Source organism: Sorex fumeus, unplaced genomic scaffold (assembly GCF_029834395.1).
Source record: "Sorex fumeus unplaced genomic scaffold, SorFum_2.1 ptg000046l, whole genome shotgun sequence".
Classification (NCBI taxonomy): domain Eukaryota; kingdom Metazoa; phylum Chordata; class Mammalia; order Eulipotyphla; family Soricidae; genus Sorex; species Sorex fumeus.
In genome coordinates this window covers 11,867,759-11,885,480 of record NW_026606103.1, presented here as the reverse complement: position 1 = coordinate 11,885,480, position 17,722 = coordinate 11,867,759, and the positions used below count along the sequence as shown (strand labels likewise).

General features: G+C 36.8%; 1 protein-coding gene across 2 annotated transcripts in view; it reads right to left on the bottom strand.

The window, feature by feature from the left end:
• Positions 1 to 3,155: 3,155 nt before the first annotated feature.
• UBQLN1 (ubiquilin 1) overlaps positions 3,156 to 17,722 on the bottom strand; it is a 45,836-nt gene continuing 31,269 nt past the window's right edge. The window contains exons 7-11 of one of the 2 annotated variants that reach the window (XM_056122463.1): positions 13,672 to 13,814; positions 10,128 to 10,211; positions 8,825 to 8,940; positions 8,452 to 8,620; positions 3,156 to 5,080 (exon numbers count right to left, since the gene is read on the bottom strand). In XM_056122463.1, coding sequence (XP_055978438.1) covers positions 4,928 to 5,080; positions 8,452 to 8,620; positions 8,825 to 8,940; positions 10,128 to 10,211; positions 13,672 to 13,814 — 665 coding nt within the window. In that variant the 3' untranslated portion in view covers positions 3,156 to 4,927. The remainder of the gene's footprint in view (positions 5,081 to 8,451; positions 8,621 to 8,824; positions 8,941 to 10,127; positions 10,212 to 13,671; positions 13,815 to 17,722) is intronic. The other variant, XM_056122464.1, reaches the window with a different exon arrangement.

Genomic DNA, 17,722 nt, shown 5'->3' with positions numbered 1-17,722 from the left:
CAGAGAGTGTTTAACATCTCTGGCCTCTATTCAACAAGAAGCCATCAACAGCCCCAATCATGATGTCAAATCTCCAGACAATGCCAAAAGCCTCCTTGGAACACATCCTTTTGGTTGATATTTGTGATATAGGGTTCTTGGCTTTAAATAACCATCATTTATACACATGGAAGTTATAAAACTTGTTTAGATCTTGAACCTCTTCTTTAATTGCATATCTCTATGTGAATGCTTTATCACACGGAGATTCTAAGTCTGATTTATACTGCTCCCATAAGCTTCTCTACCATGTTAATCTACCTTTGTCTGATTGCTCTCATACTCTTAAGCTTCCATTTATCGGGCTATAAAACCTACTGCCTCTGCCTTCAAAATATACTCAACTCTTGACTATATCCTGCTCCCGCCAACCCAGTCCAGGCTGAATTCTCTCACTAGATTGTCACCTCATGGAACACTCTCTGCTTGTCCACCCTCGTCTCCCTAGTTATTCTCACCCGAAATCTTATTAGAAATACAATTTTCCTCCGATTCTAGAATCAACAATTCATTTTTAAACAGAAAACAATTACTGTATAAAGTCTTCCATCCCAAATACCCAAACCACTCACTATCCCCTTCTCACTAATTATATCTTCAAGACAACTTTCTTCCTAGCTATCCTGTCCACCTGGAACAACCTATATTCTAAAAACACACTCAGGAGTACAATTATATTAGTGCCTTTAATTTAGTTGTTCTACAAAGCTTTTACTCACATATCCTAAAAATCTCTACTGAAACATGACTATGATGTATAAAGATATTTCTTGAATCAGCCATCTTACTCTTTATTTCACCAAGCATAACTCCTACAAAGCATGTATTTTATATAGTCTCCCCACATTCTACTATGTAAAAACTCCTTATAAAAAAGAATTTTACTAATTTACTGCTGGAGCGATAGCATAGCAGTAGGGCGTTTGCCTTGCACGCAGCCAACATGGCTGAACCAAGTTCGATTCCTCCGCCCCTCTCGGAGAGCCCGGCAAGCTACCGAGAGTATCTCGCCCGCACGGCAGAGTCTGGCAAGCTACCCGTGATTTATTCAATATGCCAAACACAGTAACAACAGTCTCCAATGGAGACGTTACTGGGTCCGCTCGAGCAAATTGATGAACAACGGGAGGACAGTGACACTTAACAACCAGAGTCTGGCATTTAACAGGTATTCAATACATACTGACTTGGTGAAGCAATGGCTACCTATTGGTGATTAAAGATACAAAAGAGGCTGAAGAGAAAAAACAATGCTACTTAAGTAACTGCTAAGAAAATTTCAAAGCTGCCCCCCCCAAATTGAGATGCACATGAGAAAGAACGTAATAGTTAACAATATAGCAGTTCAGGATAAGACCACTGAAGAAACTGGAAGAATTCAGAACTGAGCCTACAAGAGACAGCAGGTTGTATAAGCCAAAGAAGATGGACGAAAATCCAGAAAGGAATATTTGGTGCAATATTCCTATTACACCTACTGGAAAAGTGGAAATTTGCTAAGAATAGGGTTTCTAGAATGTTCACAGAAAATGGTACAACTGCAAAGTAAAGAAAAAAGAAATACAGACCCAGCAGTCGACAAGTGCTAGGGATCTAAGTCTGGGCTTTGCACATTCTAGGTATATGCTCCACGAGTTTCAGCAATCTACCTGTTCAGTAAAACAAATTTCTAAACTCTTAACATATTGACACTGGCACTGCAATTTCTGTTTCTTGGATCTGGTGTCTTCATTAAATAAATCTTTCTTTCAATAACAACAAATCAAAATTTTAAATACTCAATAGGCAATTTTCAACTACGTGGCAGTTTTCTATTTACCAAACCAAACTGGACATATCTGATAGCAAAGTCTGTCTCATCAAAGTGAGCCATTGGTGATACTTGCAAGCATCCAGGTGTGAGGTAGATGTAGGCTCGAATTTTTAATAGGACATCTTGTCACTATTATTATTATTATTATTGGCTTTTTGGGTGACACCTGACTCTGCATTCAGGAAGTACGTGTGGTGGTGCTCAGGGGACCATCTGGAATGCGAGATCAAACCCAGGCTGGCTGCATGCAAGGCAAATGTCCTATCTGTTGTTTTGCTCTGGGTCCCCTTCTTGTCACTTTTGACATGTCTAACTTGATGTTAATCTCTAAGGAAGTAAATGTACAGTACAATGTATCCCTGCTGAATAAATATGAAAGCCCAGCTTCACTATTATTACTATTGTTTAATATCTTATCCATTCTGTCCTACAAAGCTATGATCTATTAAATAACAAAGTATTGTCTCCTCATACAAAAAGTTTTCATTGGTATATTTACGCCACATCTGCATACTTAACAAACAGACACTAGCTGACATGTGCCTGACTGATCATATACTCTTTGTTTAGAAAATCACAATATTCCTTCTTTTGTGTAAAGACCTGAAATTTTATTTTCAAATTGCTCCTCTGTATTTGTAATAAATACCCTATTAAGAAAAGTCATATCCATAAAATACTTAGTGTCCTTTAAATGACTTTAAAACCTCTAAGTAATCTGAACTGTTTAAAAGCTACTCAGTTCGGGCGCTGGAGCAATGACACAGCAGGCAGGGCGTTTGTCTTGCACGTGGCCGACCTGGGTTCAATTCCCAGCATCCTATATGGTCCCCAGAGCACCGCCAGAAGTAATTTCTGAGTGCAGAGCCAGGAGTAACCCCTGTGAATCCCCGGGTGTGACCCAAAAAGGAAAAAAAAAGGCTACTCAGTTCTAAGATAAATATATCAGAAATTAAAAAAAAAAAAACAAATAAACTGCAGCAGTTGCTCAAAAGTACAAAGAATCAGCCCAATATGCTGCATAAATCTTTCCATCACTTTTACAAAGAAATTATGTCTTTAAAGTCAAATTACAAGGGAGAGGGGGAAATCCCAAAACAAAAAACTCCACAGAGCACAGGTCACTAATCTAACTACCCAGTGGCTATTATTTTTAAATACAAAAGAATGTATCTGCACATTTTAACTGTGAAAGCTTAAAAATAAAAGAATTATTTAATGTGTGATAAAAATTTTGGATAAGTCAACTCCAAGAGTCTCACATCTTTTGTTTTTCTATAAAAGAAGCAAGACAAACCAAGTGTAAAAGCTAGAGATTTATTGTTATTTTGTGATTAATAAATTGTCAAATTGGTTACGACACTATCCCACACAGTTAGCCATTAGCCAGTACAAAAGTTCTTTAAACCAGACAGAGGCATAAGGCAGAGAGAGCAAAGACACATAAAAACCATCCATACGGACTTTCTCTAGTCATGCCTCCACCTTGACTTTCAAATGTTTCCTCATGGGGAAAGTATCAAAACTGCATGGGCTGGTGGCCAACCTGACCTCTTGACCTGTTTTAATAGCAAGCAACTTATAGAGTAATTGAATCCAACTGTGTTTCCCTTGATTTTATTGGTCTGGATTCATTTTACATTACTTTAACATTTTAATTTCCTGAAACTGTACATCAGAGAATATAATCACCTAAGAGAATACTGAACCAGAGTCAGACAAATATATTACTGACCCCGAAGTCATGTTTAATTGGTCCTAAAGGAATGTACCACCCCAACAGTTTGAGAGATAGACAAACAGAACTTTGGGGAGGGAAGAAAAAAGCTGCTGGAACAGCCAAATGTACTCAATGTTTAAACGGCTCTTTTTCACCCTCGAATACTTCTTTACTACGCTATATGCACAGAAACCCTAAACAGAATCTTGCTGCCAGTATTATTTAGGCTGGCCCAATCCAAGGTAGATTATACCCCCCACCCCCATACCCATTCTGAGGCTCTGAAAAGCACAATATTTAACTATTTCTTAATAGAACTACCAACACACTTCAGAAACAAGTAGCTCACAAATCATTTAAATTCATGTACTCCCTGGTATGAGAAAACTGATATACCCAGCAAGTTTGTTCAATTTTCATGTGGCGATTAGAAATAACTGACACATCAAGACACTTTCAGTGAAAGCAACATTTCAATTACAAATTGTAATGCTTGTTAAATGACCTATGGGAGAAGCTGAAAAGTCCTATGCAAATGCACTTGAGTTATTCTACAGTGTTCCCTCAGTCAGCACAAAGATTAAGGTAATTTACAGTCCATCTATGAATGCTGAAACATTACATCATGTCATCTGTACAAGTAAATGTTCTCCGAGAATCTGCTCTTCTCCTATATTTTCAACAACTTACTAACTGGCACTTTTGCTGAGATGTTTATCAAAGATGCTGTAAGATTCTATACAATTAGGAAACAGCTTTAAAGAATTTCCTGATCTTTACTTTTTGGTTATAGGTGTTTTGTCCAGATAATCTATTGCAGTGTATTTCTAGAAATGCAGTCCCAAAGTGCAGAACTATACTGTATACAAAGAAAGCAAAAACTGTCAGTAGTATAAATCTTACAGCATTTTGTCTGCAAAAATACATGCCAAAGTCACAATAAGCAGTATTTTACCACAAATTATAGAGCGCAAGTGATTTGCTTCTTTTAAATGCTTTTATTCTACATAAATTACTATCAGTGGCTAATGTTTAAAAAGCAAATAAACTCGACATATGCAAGACAAAAATTTGTTCACCCAACTACAAAAGGTGATGTTTTCTTGAAAAATTACATAAATGCAGAAGTGTTTGATGCATGCAGTAGCCTTAAACGAAAAAGCATTGATTCCCACTGTTCTAAAACAAAGACAAACAACTTCACACGTCTTACTGCACTCCACCTTAAAATCATATTGGGCTTGTTTCTAAACACACAAAATGTCAAGAGTCAAGATGAAATAAAGTGGGTATTTTAAAGATTTAAGAGCCGTTATCAAAAATAAATTACATTTTTCCAAGATACAGAAATGCTGCTATGATGGCTGGGAACCCAGTAACCTTTCAATAGCTGCATTGATATCACCTCCTGTTGCTATTAGCGCTTGTAAGTTTGCTTCACGGTTCAAAAATCCCATTGCACTGAGCTGTTCCAGTTGTTGCTGAAATCTGACTTCTGGATTCTGAAGCTATGAAAGGAGGAAAGAAAAAAAAAGTAAGAAAATTCAATCTAAATAACACAAATAATATCAAGCTAAAAATTACATTTGAAATGACTTAACTGCTTTTAAATATAATGTTGCCTTATTGGGTTGGAGCAATAGCACAGCGGGTAGAGCGTTTGCCTTGCACGCAGCCAACACGGCCGACCAGAGTTCGATTCCTCCGCCCCTCTAGCAGAGCCCGGCAAGCTACCCACAGTGTATTCGATATGCCAAACACAGTAATAAGTCTTACAATGTTACTGGGCCTGATTGAGCAAATTGATGAACAACAGGAGGGCAGTGACAGTGACAGTGCTGCCTTACTAAGGTGCAAAAGTCTTTCATCTGCGCCATATTCAACCTATTTATGTTCATATGCTCCTTCGTTTTCTTACTTCAAACGACCTAAATTTAGAACTAATCAGTATCAAAAACATTAATATACCTCAGCTCTGAAAAATTTAGCAGCTCAGAGACAGTATAGCATATAGGACATATTCCTTAGAGCATCCAATCTAGGTTCAATCCCAGCACCCCATAGGACCCCAAAGACTGCCAGGAGTAACCCCTGAGTGCCAGGAATAAGCTGGGCGTGGCCCCCAAACAAAATATTAAAACAAAAACAAAAAAGGTACAGGAGTTGAAATGATAGCTCAATAGCTCTGAGTATGGGCTGGAGCGACAGCACAGCGGTAGGGTGTTTACCTTACAAGCGGCCAACATGGCCGACCCGAGTTCGATTCCTCTGCCCCTCTCGGAGAGCCCGGCAAGCTACCAAGAGTATTTGATATGCCAGACACAGTAACAACAAAGTCTCCAATGGAGACGTTACTGGGCCCGCTCGAGCAAATTGACGATCAACGGGAGGGAATATATATATATGCTTTCTATGCAGAAGACCCAGGTTCAACCCTGGTACTGTACAAGCATGCACACATGCTCACACTCTTCCCCCAACCCCAAGTCACATGCCTGGGCAAGGAACCCAACCACATGCCTAATACTCACATATTAGACACAGCTAAGCTCAAGAACACATACAAAAATGTCACGGTCACGGTCCTCCCGTTGTTCATCGATTTGCTCGAGCGGGCCCAGTAACGTCTCCATTGTGAGACTTGTTGTTACTATGTTTGGCATATTGAATACGTCACAGGTAGCTTGCCAGGCTTCTGCCGTACGAGCGAGATTCTCTCGGTAGCTTGCTGGGCTCTCCGAGAGGGGTGGAGGAATCGAACCTGGCTCAGCCGGGCTGACTGCGCACAAGGCAAACACCCTACAGCTGTGCTATTGCTCCAGCCCAATACAAAAATGTAGCAATATTTATATGCCAATATACGGGGGGCGGCGGGGGAGGAGAAGGAGAGGATGCACACCTACAAATACTCTGGGTTTAACCCTGGCTCTGCATTCAGGAATTACTCCTAGCGGTGTTCAGGGGACCATATGGGATGCCAGGGATCAAACCAGGGTTGGTCATGTGTAAGGCAAGCTCTGTGCCTGCTGTACTACCACTCCAGCACCTCTGGAGTTAAATTTTAACTAGATATTGTATCTGTAACTACTGAACTGACCAACCTGTGATTGGCCAAGTCTTTCTAAAAAAATGTTCCAATTTCAGGCCCACAGACTATATATACCTCATCTTCCTGAAAATTAAGGATCAAATTTTCCTTCAGAAATAAAGACAAACTATGAAAGCAATCACTCAATCTTGGCAATTCTGATATAAGAGCCTATATAGTACTTCTGTTCAGTAACTAATTTTTAAAAATTAACTTCATGATATTACTGAGTTACAAACTATACTAGAGATCAGAAATACAAATGTTTGAGTACTACCCGTTTATGAATTTGAATATGGTTTTAAATAAGAAAGTATGCTGTATTTTTTGCTATGCAGGGGGCAACCTGTACGCAATCATTATTTGTATAAAGGCTCATTTTTAGTAAAGCCAATGAAATATTACCAGATGCTGGAGCATTATAAGAAGTTCACAATTTTAGCTTTGTTTGCGAGGTATAAATATTTAACATTATCACAGAAGATGGAATGTTAATGGAAATAGTCAGGGCTTCATACTTCAAAATAAAAAACTAGACAGGTTGCAGTGACGAGACATGCAGGGCCTTATGGGATGGGGGCTGAAAACGGCCCTCCTCCCTGCTGTGACGAGACCCCGAGTTGCCGCCCATGAACGGCTCCTCCGGCTCCCGAATGGCCATGATCCCAGAGGCACACAAACCAATCCTGGAACCCAGCAGCTTCTGGCAGAAATCCCTCTGGACTTAATTACAAAAATATCAGATATCCAAAACTGTGCGGCTCGCAATGTCACATGCTCTTCATTATCAGCAATAAGGTAAGGTAAGGTAAAGGCCCTCCCGTTGATCGTCGATTTGCTCGAGCGGGCCCAGTAACGTCTCCATTGGAGACTTTGTTGTTACTGTGTCTGGCATATCGAATACTCTCGGTAGCTTGCCGGGCTCTAGAAAACAAATTATCTAATGATGCCTTCTCGGCAGGTCTGAATGTTGGGGGAAAATTCCAAATAATAATGGTAGGTCTTCTGTCAAAAAATTGAATGCTATCAAAGTAGAGAGAAAAATGGAAATCATCTGCCACACTAGCAGGGGGAGGACTAGGAGGGGGGACATACTGGGGTTCTTGGTGGTAGAACATGTGCACTGCTGAAGGGATGGGTGTTTGATCATTATATGACCAAGACTTAAACCTGAAAGCTTTGTATCTTACGGTTATTCAATAAAAAAAAAAAAAAAAAAACCTACACAGGATACTAGAAAGCTAACAGGCTGAGCACATGCTTTGCATGCAGTTTTCAATCTCCAACAGGTGGTTCCAAGTACCACCAGAAGTTACCCACATCCAGCCAGCTGAATCAGGGTTAGTCCCTGAGGACCACCATGGTTTGGTGGCCTGAATCAAAAGCAAAAAACTAGATAGGTTGTGTTTTGAAGGTATTAGTGATAACCAAATCTCTCTTTTTTCTGACATACTTCTCAAGTAACTTCCAAAAAAACCTTGTTTCTTAAGAGAGAATAACAAAAATGAATTTTACAAGTCAATTCTAAAAATTAAGCATTGGATAGCACAGTGCTTTTTTACAAAAACTATAGCATTTCTTTCAGTGTCCACACTAAAGTGTCTTCTAGTACCACACATAACATTTTTGGCAAGACCTGTTTTATAATCACTATAATAATACTGCGCCTTTTATTATAAACAAAATAAATATAAACAAAAAATAAATTAAAAAGGTACTGTCCCTTTTCCTTTCTTGTGTGAGATGTCCAACATTAATAAATGTAAAACATGATTGAAAAAAAATCATTACTTGAGGGTTTACTCCAGCAAGAGCCTGCAGCATTTGTTGAATAAACTGCTGGTGTCCAGGTTCAGTGGTTCCTGCTGTGGGGCTTGTGTTTTCGCTGGGTACAGAGCTGGATGCATTAGTTCCTGAAGAGCTTCCAGTATTTCCTAATGTCCCCAGAGTAGGGGTAAACCTAGGGAAAAACACAAATCAGTGACAAACCTTCCTTTTTTTTTTTTAAAAAAAAAAGGAGGCTTATGGTACAAGTTAAATTTTTAATACAGTACAAGTGAAATTTTTTAAAGAACTGTCTTTTTAACTTTGAAGACATCTTTAAAAAGCTGAGGAAAAATCAGAAGAATACTATGTATAATTCTCATTAAAAAAATCAGCCTACCCTGGGATAAGGCCGGGAGCTTCTGTTGCTAGAGTCTGTAAACCCTGCTGGATCTGCAACAAGGCCTGCATTGCTCTAGGGTTTGACATTGCTGATAATGTATCAGGGTTCTGCATCTAAGAAAGAAGTAAAAAAATTGTTGTTAATGAGGAAACAATACTCAAGTCACAGTTAAATTTAAATGTTTTTCTTTTTGCTGTGTTTTTGGAGAAAAACCTAAAACTGATATTCTGCAGTTTCTTTCCCAAAGTAAACACAATCACCTCTTTCACCAGAATCCTGGTGTGCAAATCAGTATTTGACCTTCCAAGTCCACCATGAAAGCATTTTTCCAAATGAAAGATAATCAGCTGTTCTGGAAGCCACAACTATCACCTTTCTCCAACAGTAGAGAAATAAATTATTTTGAAGCGACAACCTCCAAATGAACTAATTAAATACATGGCAATATGTTTGTTGAACACCACATACTCCTTCTGACCAAGTGTTACCTATTGCTGGTAAAACAATTTTACCAGTAACACACACTCTAAAACAACAGTTCCAAATTTGAAGTTAAAACATGTGTCTTGAGCTCAGCTTTACTACCAAATAATTACGCACCACCTGACAAAAAGAGCTAGGCAGAGATTATAATACATGAAGGACACCAGCTAACCCTGAATAAGTTCACAGACCTGAGAATAATTACCTAATATTTAAAAGCCCTTGAACTACCAGTTTCAAAACACCAAGACTGCCCTCTCTTTTATCTTTTTAAAAAATAAATACCATGGCAATCTCAAATTATATTAAAACCTTCCTTACATGACAACACTGACAATTCTAATCTAGCTAATTCCGAGTTTCAGGAAATGATATCTACTCTGTGGAAAACAGATATTTATTAATTTGAAGGAATCAAAGCATTATAAAGAAACCAAATCTGAAAAACAGGACAGGGTAACTCTCTCCCTGTTATTTGAGATTAGTAAAACCATGAAGTGTAACATGAATGAATCCCTTCAAAGTTAGTAAAGTGAAAGGAAATGGTTTATGGTATTAACAAAGCATTCAAAATCTAAATCCACAAGAGCCAAAAAAAGGTTCCTTTCCTCAGAATTTATGTGCAGAAAAAAAAAAAATGAGCGAAAGGTCAGTAGTGAAATGGGGCTTAGTTTAAGATCAAGCTGAGTTCTCCATAAATAGACAATATCAAACTCAATTCTGTTTTTCTATCAGCCAAAGAAAAAGAAAATTGATTAAGGTTTTTTTTTTCCAAGCAAATCATTACCAAAGAGAGCTAGCATCTTATCTTACTCACTTGTTGGAGGAAAGTTGGGAGCTGTTGTCTCATTTGTTCTTGAAGCTGAGGATTTCCAGCAAATAGGGGATTATTCAGCATCATCTATGGGGCAAGTGTTCAAACAATTTTAACTGGAAATATTTGAAACAAGTAATGTACCTTGTTTAATAGTCTATCTTCCCTCGAGCGCCTTACCTGGCGCTTAAAAGCAAGGAAGGTAGAATATGAGCAAAAGGAAAAGGGAAATTACTGTTCACAAGAGGAAATCTCCAGAACAAAACTAAATAAAAAATAAAGGATGCATCTTCTCTCTCAATGAGAATGATGATTATGATAATGGCATGCAATATCCTTAAAAAAAAAGAGAGGGAGAGAGAAGAGAGGTATTTTCTTAGGCCTTTCCTTGAGCAAAGGCAGATAGTTGCCTTAAAAGAGTAGCTGGCATTCATGAGGAAACATTTTCTGCTACACTGACAGCATAAACTTAAGAAGCAACACATGAACTATACATAATATGCTTAAACACCTCAACACCCAAGTGCCAAGTACAAACAAATCCAGATCTGGAACTATTCTACTTATCTCCTACAAAACAGCAAGTATTAGGTCCAGAAAAATAACAGCACAAACAACCAACTTGTCAGAGAAATGGAGCAACTAGGTGAAAATAAGCCCAGAACTACTACCAACAGATGTCTGGGGGAAATAGTAAAATGCTTTTAGACCTGAAAGATGTAAAAATTCACTTAAGAACACCAAGATTAAAATCTAGATTTAACCTCACTACCATCAGAGATGAAAACAGTAGCATGTCTCTTAATCCTCAAACAGGTATTAGGAATTTAAAAATCAGGGTCACTATTAACCTGATGTTAAATACACAAAAATTAAGAGTATCAGAAGCAAAGCAAAACCAGAAAAGAATAAACTCTCATAGCTTCAAAATAAACAATTTTTTTATTAGTTTGCCCAGTTGGAGTAGAAAGTCAATGAGCAATGATTTACTGTAACTATTTACCTATTCAAAGTCTAGGGTCGAAAATGATCCTTGCCCTCAAGGAGCTAACCATATTTGAGATTAATTATATGCAAATACAAAAAAAAGAGAAAACACCCCCTTAATTCCCTTTAGTTTTACAAATTACTACATTTATTTAGTTGAACACAACAACTAAAGCATTAAGTCAGAAATTCAATGGATTACAGAATTTATTCCAAAGTGCCCAGACTTCACCTTAAAGTAGTTAGATCAACAAATCTGCTTCTTTACTGGCTATTTCATTATTTTCAATTAGGAACACAATAATGAAGTTATTGCAGTATCTTTCAAACTTTGTATCATCTGAAAAGCATGTTAACTTAAACTTACTCATTCTTAGAAAACTGTATCTTATTTGATTAGTTTTTCTCCTAACTTACCTGTCAATATAATAATTTATTTTCACTCACATTCTTTTGATCTAAAAACTGAAATTAGGACAGAAAATGGCAGACTTTAACCTGTCATTGACATTGTAATAATTTTAAATTATCTATAATAAAATATAACCACATCTAGCCTTCTTTATTACATTTTTCTTTAGTGTAATAATATACTCTATAAATGTAAAATTGTTAAATGATTTGAAGTGTACCTGTTCAGTGACTGAAAATGTGTTTGCTAGTTTGGAAATTTAAAACATGCATATTTAGTGTTATTTTCTTTTTTTTTATTAGTGAAACTCCATGTACAGTTTAGTGTTATTTTCTACACACAAATTTTTCAAATATATTATAAAGCATAAACATAGGATTACTCAACATATTTTTATTATTTTTTTAAACATGCCAGTCAAGTGTGATATGACTGACTACTCAGGCTCATGATTTTTTATTAATACAATTCCTCACAAGATATAACAATAATATGCAAAATAATGAGTATATAAAAATTTTTTTAAACTTTACTTAAAATACCATTAACTTAAAAGAGGCAGAAGCTACTGCTGAGAATTACAACTCAAAAACATCTGCCATATATATCTGAAACAACATGGTGCACACAGAAAATATAAACTATTTCACTTGGTAAGGAAAATTATTAATCAAAACAAATTTTGGAGATGGGAATAAACTATGAAGAAAACAATCTCAAATTCTTATCACTACAGAATTCTTTTAAAAAAGAGGGAGGCAGTGAAATAATGTAATAAGGTGCTTGCTCTGCATGTGGGCTAACATGAATCTGATCCCTGGTACCCCACATGGTCCCCAGTCAGGAGTAATCTCTGAACACAGAGCTGGGTAAAAGCCCTCTGCACACAGTCAAGTTTTGGCCCACCAAAAACAAAACAGAAAAATATATACATAGCAAGGGTCGGAGAAATAGTAAGTGGATTAAGAGGGTGCCTCGTACACGGCCAACCCAGGCTCAAGTTGCATCTGGAGCCCTGAGCACTGCCAGATCCCTAAACATAGCCAGGTGTGTGCCACACTCCTTGCGTCTCTCTTTCACCCAATGCAAATATAAACTACAGACAACTAAGGGTTATTTCACATTCTTCAAGATTTTACAAGTATAATGATTCTCAATCTAAGGGTATATCCAATCACCCAGTTCTTAAGAATGCAATTATACCTAAAATCTCTCAGAAGGTTGTCAAGATTTTTCTATTTTAGAATTCCCAAAGTATACTATATGTGAGCAATAGTACAGCGGGTAGGGCATTTGCCTTGCATGCGGCCCACGCGGCCGACCCGAGTTCAATTCCTCTGCCCCTCTCGGAGAGCCTGGCAAGCTACCGAGTATCTTGCCCGCACGGCAAAGCCTGGCAAGCTACTCGTGATGTATTTGATATGCCAAACACAGTAAAAACAAGTCTCACGATAGAGACGTTACTGGGCCTGCTCGAGCAAAATCGATGAGCAACTGGAGGACAGTGCTACTATATGTGCAATTCCCAAACCAATTTAAATGTGCATTTAGGACTGATAACCCTACATTTCATAGGTATGGCCACTTTAGCTAGAAAATTAACTGAGGGCCAGTAAACAAATGAGAGTAAAAGGAATCTACACCAAAGAGAAAGAGAATAGTTTCTACAAATACCCCACCCAACCTTAAAAATTTTATAATAGCTACTTTGAACCTATTATCAGAAATCTATGTGATCTCATCAGCAAAATTAATTCCAAATGTATCAGTAACTTAAAATCACTTTCAAAATTTACATTTCACTAAATATATCTTAAAAGAACTATACCTCAAAGCCACAGAACTTAACCCTACTGTTAAATTGTTACCCCAATTAGTTTTAAAAACTTCCAATTTTACATATTACACAAGGAAGGCCAACAATTCAAAACTTTTATATTCACCTTTTAAACATAAAGCTACACTTCTTTCTACCTAGTGAACAGGCAGATGAGGCCACTTAAATATATATTAAGCCTTATTTATTGCAAAGAAATGCAGTTCACTTTTTCCCCCTAGTGTGTTAAGGAACACAAATGTGCAGAAAATTTCAATTATTTGATTAGACTGATTCACAATGCAGTCTTTCTTCATACAATTACTACTAACCTGAGCAGCAAGATCAGGATTCTGGCTCAGAGACTGCATCATGCTTCTCATGTAGGGGGCAGACAGCATGTTTTGCATAAGCTGTGGGTTTTCAGTTATTTGCTGCAACAGGCTCTGCATTCCTGGTGTGTTGAACATACTAGCTGAAAGTTTGTTTTAAAAAGAAAGACTGTATCAAGGAAAAGATACCCTTAAAAGTCAATCTTTAAATACAATATATACTGTCCATAATTTAACAATTTATATGGGTATACAGTATCCATTAAACCATATTTTAAAAACTAAGATCTTCAACAATACTTGCTTAATATACTGGTAAATGGCTTATAACTTTAAACATTCTGAATCCATTTACAGCAAACTATGTGAATGAAAAAGGTGGGTTTTACAGTCAAAAAAAGAAAAAGCTAAGGTATAGATAAAATTACTACTGAAAAATCTAATTCAGAAGTCTGAGGGAGTTTTTCCTCCAGGATCACTTAATGTGCACTGTATTAAACTCAGTATTTCACACTTCAAAGAGAATTCTTCACACAAACGAAAAATAGACACCGGTTTCTACCCCAGTGAATACTGGTGTTCACTAAACAAAATGATAGACACATGTACATCTCAGAGCCTACAATAGTGACTAAAGATGTGTCCATAAATCAAACCACCTGGGTTCAAATCTAGTAAACTGTAGCCTTGCGCAACTGATGATGTTTCCTCCCACTTTAATCTCCCCATCTGTAAAATGAAGAAAACAGTATCTGCCCTAACACTAATTGTGATAATTAGTGTGTGAAGTGGTCACTATCCACATTTTTCTTTTTTTTCCCTCTCACTGCTGAGTAGTGAAGCTTATATAACTTAAGTTTTCCTTAAAAACTCATTTTTTTCCATCAAATGTGTAAATTTTCAACTGCTTACTGGATATACTGAAACTCAAGTTCTCAAACTCTTTGTGACTTAAAACTCAGCTTCTCCACTCAGTTTTGAAAGGTATAATTTGCTGTTTCTGTGTAACCATTTTTCCCCTTATTTTTCTCATGCTGTTCAAATACAGATTAAATACAGCCCAACACTAGGTTGAGATAAAAGGATTAAAGAAAAAAATTGGGGCGAAATATGAAAAATATATGGAATTGAAAACTTCAATGTCCATAAACAACCCTTTATTAAAACATAAATGCACTCATTTATTGTCCAGGGCTACACACTTTGCAAAGAAAGCAGTAAACTAGTCATTAATCAAAACATTATTAACTAAATCTTGCAGTTATAGGAGGGAAGAACATTACTCTTTCAGGAAGCACAGTTTATTAAAAAAACTTAAGACATGAAGTTCAACATCAATATTCAATTTTAAAACAACTCAAATTATTTTGAATGGTATTCTTCTGTTCAGAATTAGATGTTACTGGTAACATTATTTAAGTTTGAAGTGACTTAAAAAATAGCCTCTCTTGGGGTTGGAGCGATAGCACAGCGGGCAGGGCATTTGCCTTGCACACGGCCGACCCGGGTTCGATTCCCAGCATCTCATATGGTCCCCTGAGCACCTCCAGGAGTAATTCCTCAGCGCAGAGCCAGGAGTAACCCCTGTGCATCGCCGAGTGTGACCCAAAAAGGAAAAAAAAAAGCCTCTCTTAACATTCTGTATAAACTACAAACTGCTGAAGATTGAGAAAATAAGAATTCAAAAGTAGAATCTGTTAAGATGTGCAAATCTGACAATGAAAAGACAACAAAGATTAAAATTATTAGTTGGACAAATATATGAAGTTTTTCTTAAAAATCAATCAAGTTTGTATTTAAAAACAACTCTTATTCACTGGCAGGTTCTACAGAAAATATTTGAACTGTTATTCAACAGCAGAACTATCAATGGTGAATATCAATTCAGTTTTGTTAACTTACCCAAAGTAAATTCCGTAAGTTTTAATAATATCATGACTTGCTCAATCTTACATAATTTTGTTAAACCCATGTACTGTTTGTTTTGTTTTTTGGGGTATATTAGGGAATATACCACTGGTGCTCAGGAGTGACTGCTGGAGTTGCTCTAAGCATTATGTGCAAGTGCTAAGAATGAAATACATCAACAGCATGCAAGGCAAGCACTTACACACCCTGCTCTACATCTGTATAATCGCTTGAATCACTTAAGAGACAGTTTTTAAGTTCTGTTATTTTTTCTAAAGAAGTAAAAGTTATTGCCCCCTTTTTGGAGGGAGAATGTTAGAGCTCAGACATATTTTTCTGAAACACTCAACCATAGTATCAAATAATTAGTTTGCCTATTTATATTCCCTTTTGGTAGAGACGTTATTTTCTCAATGAACTCAACCCAAAAATCACAAAGCAAAATACCATTTACAAGCAAAATGCAGAGCATGATTAAGTCATTTTGACAATTAAAAATTGTCTGAATCACATTGCCAAGTAGCATTATCAAATCTTGTTCTGTAAAAGACAAGCTAGCTCTCTTTTCCCACAAATATGCAACAGGAATCATTTGAGCTAAGGCTGTTTTGGAAGCTTTTATTTTTACCCCCATCTAAATAAACAGAATCTTCACATTGAAAACTTTAATTGTACTATTAAGGGGGCACTACTTAACCAACCAGAAATAAGTTGCGAAGACATAAAAAATGCAAAGAAAATTGTAATTCTATATACATGCTTTCTGGTTGGCAAATACACTATAAAAATCATAGTTTTATAATGACTACATATCTTAAGTAAAAATATTTTATCAGTATGAGCTGCAACAGACTGACAAAACACAATAAAGACCAATTAAAATATTATCTGCCTTCTTACAGGAGATATTTGTAGATGTGAGAAAATGTTACACTCTTAAGATTTTCTCACATTCTATACTGGATAAAGAAACCAACAAGAATTTAATTTTACAGGTAGAAGAGTAAAAGTTCATATTTACTGTTTTTTGTTTTTCTTTTACTTTGAGGCAAACATAAACATGAAATTTTCAAATTAAAATTAGGGAGCAGAATAAAAAGTGGCAAAACTGATTTTCTGTTGTTTACCAAAGATGAGGACCACTGTTGTTAACTGTCAATGAGTATAAAAGACACTTCGAAAGCACTGCTACAGACTATCATACAGTGAGGATGATTCACCCAGAAGGAAATCTGATAACCTTTTGTGAGGTCTTGTCTTTCTTTCTCTCTGCTTTAAGAACTTCAAATGTAATAAAGCATCTTTTGTAGAAGAAAATCAAATAAACACTAAGTAAAATGCAAAACATGATACTTTTTCCTCTTGCAGGTACTATCTCATAAAGCCTGACATATATCCTTCCTCACCCAAAAAACACAAACCCCTCATAATATATATTATATTCTTAATTTTAATCTTTTGGTTTCTGGACCATACCAGCAGTGTGTTCAGAAACTAAAACAGCTTACGCCTGGGATGCCAGGGGCTGAAGCCTGGTCAGGCACATCATACAAAGCAAACGCATAGCCTGCTGTATTATTTCTCCAGCTCCTCCACTGTAATCTTTAAAGAATACCAATGTAAACACCAATTATTCTCCACATTCTGATTTCCCTTCTCAGTAATGAAACGCTCAGATAGCTGGTTGTTTCAGCAATGTCCTCCTGCTCAGGCCCAATGGTGCTGGAAGCCACCAGGGCACACCAGATGGTGCTGGGGGCACCAGTGGTACATCAAAAATATTTGAGAGGTAATGTGGCCTGGGGTTCCTACTTTGTTCTGTCTATGCCTTTGCATGATATAGGCCCCTAGCTGATGAACCATCTCCCCAGCTCCTTAGTAAAGAGTTTTTTAAAATTCATCTCCAGCATCCTATCATTCTACTTCTGCCAAGACAGAGAGACATTTTCTAAAACATAGCAAATTCCTCTCCTATAAAGAAAGTGACCACAAAATTTCATTTATTCTATTTTAATATGCTAAATGTTATAGCATTCAAAGTGGCTACTAAACTATAGACTGAACACAATGGCCACTCAATTCCTCTACTGCAAACTACAATACCCAAAAGGAAAGAGAAAAAAAAAGGGAATGCCCTGCAACA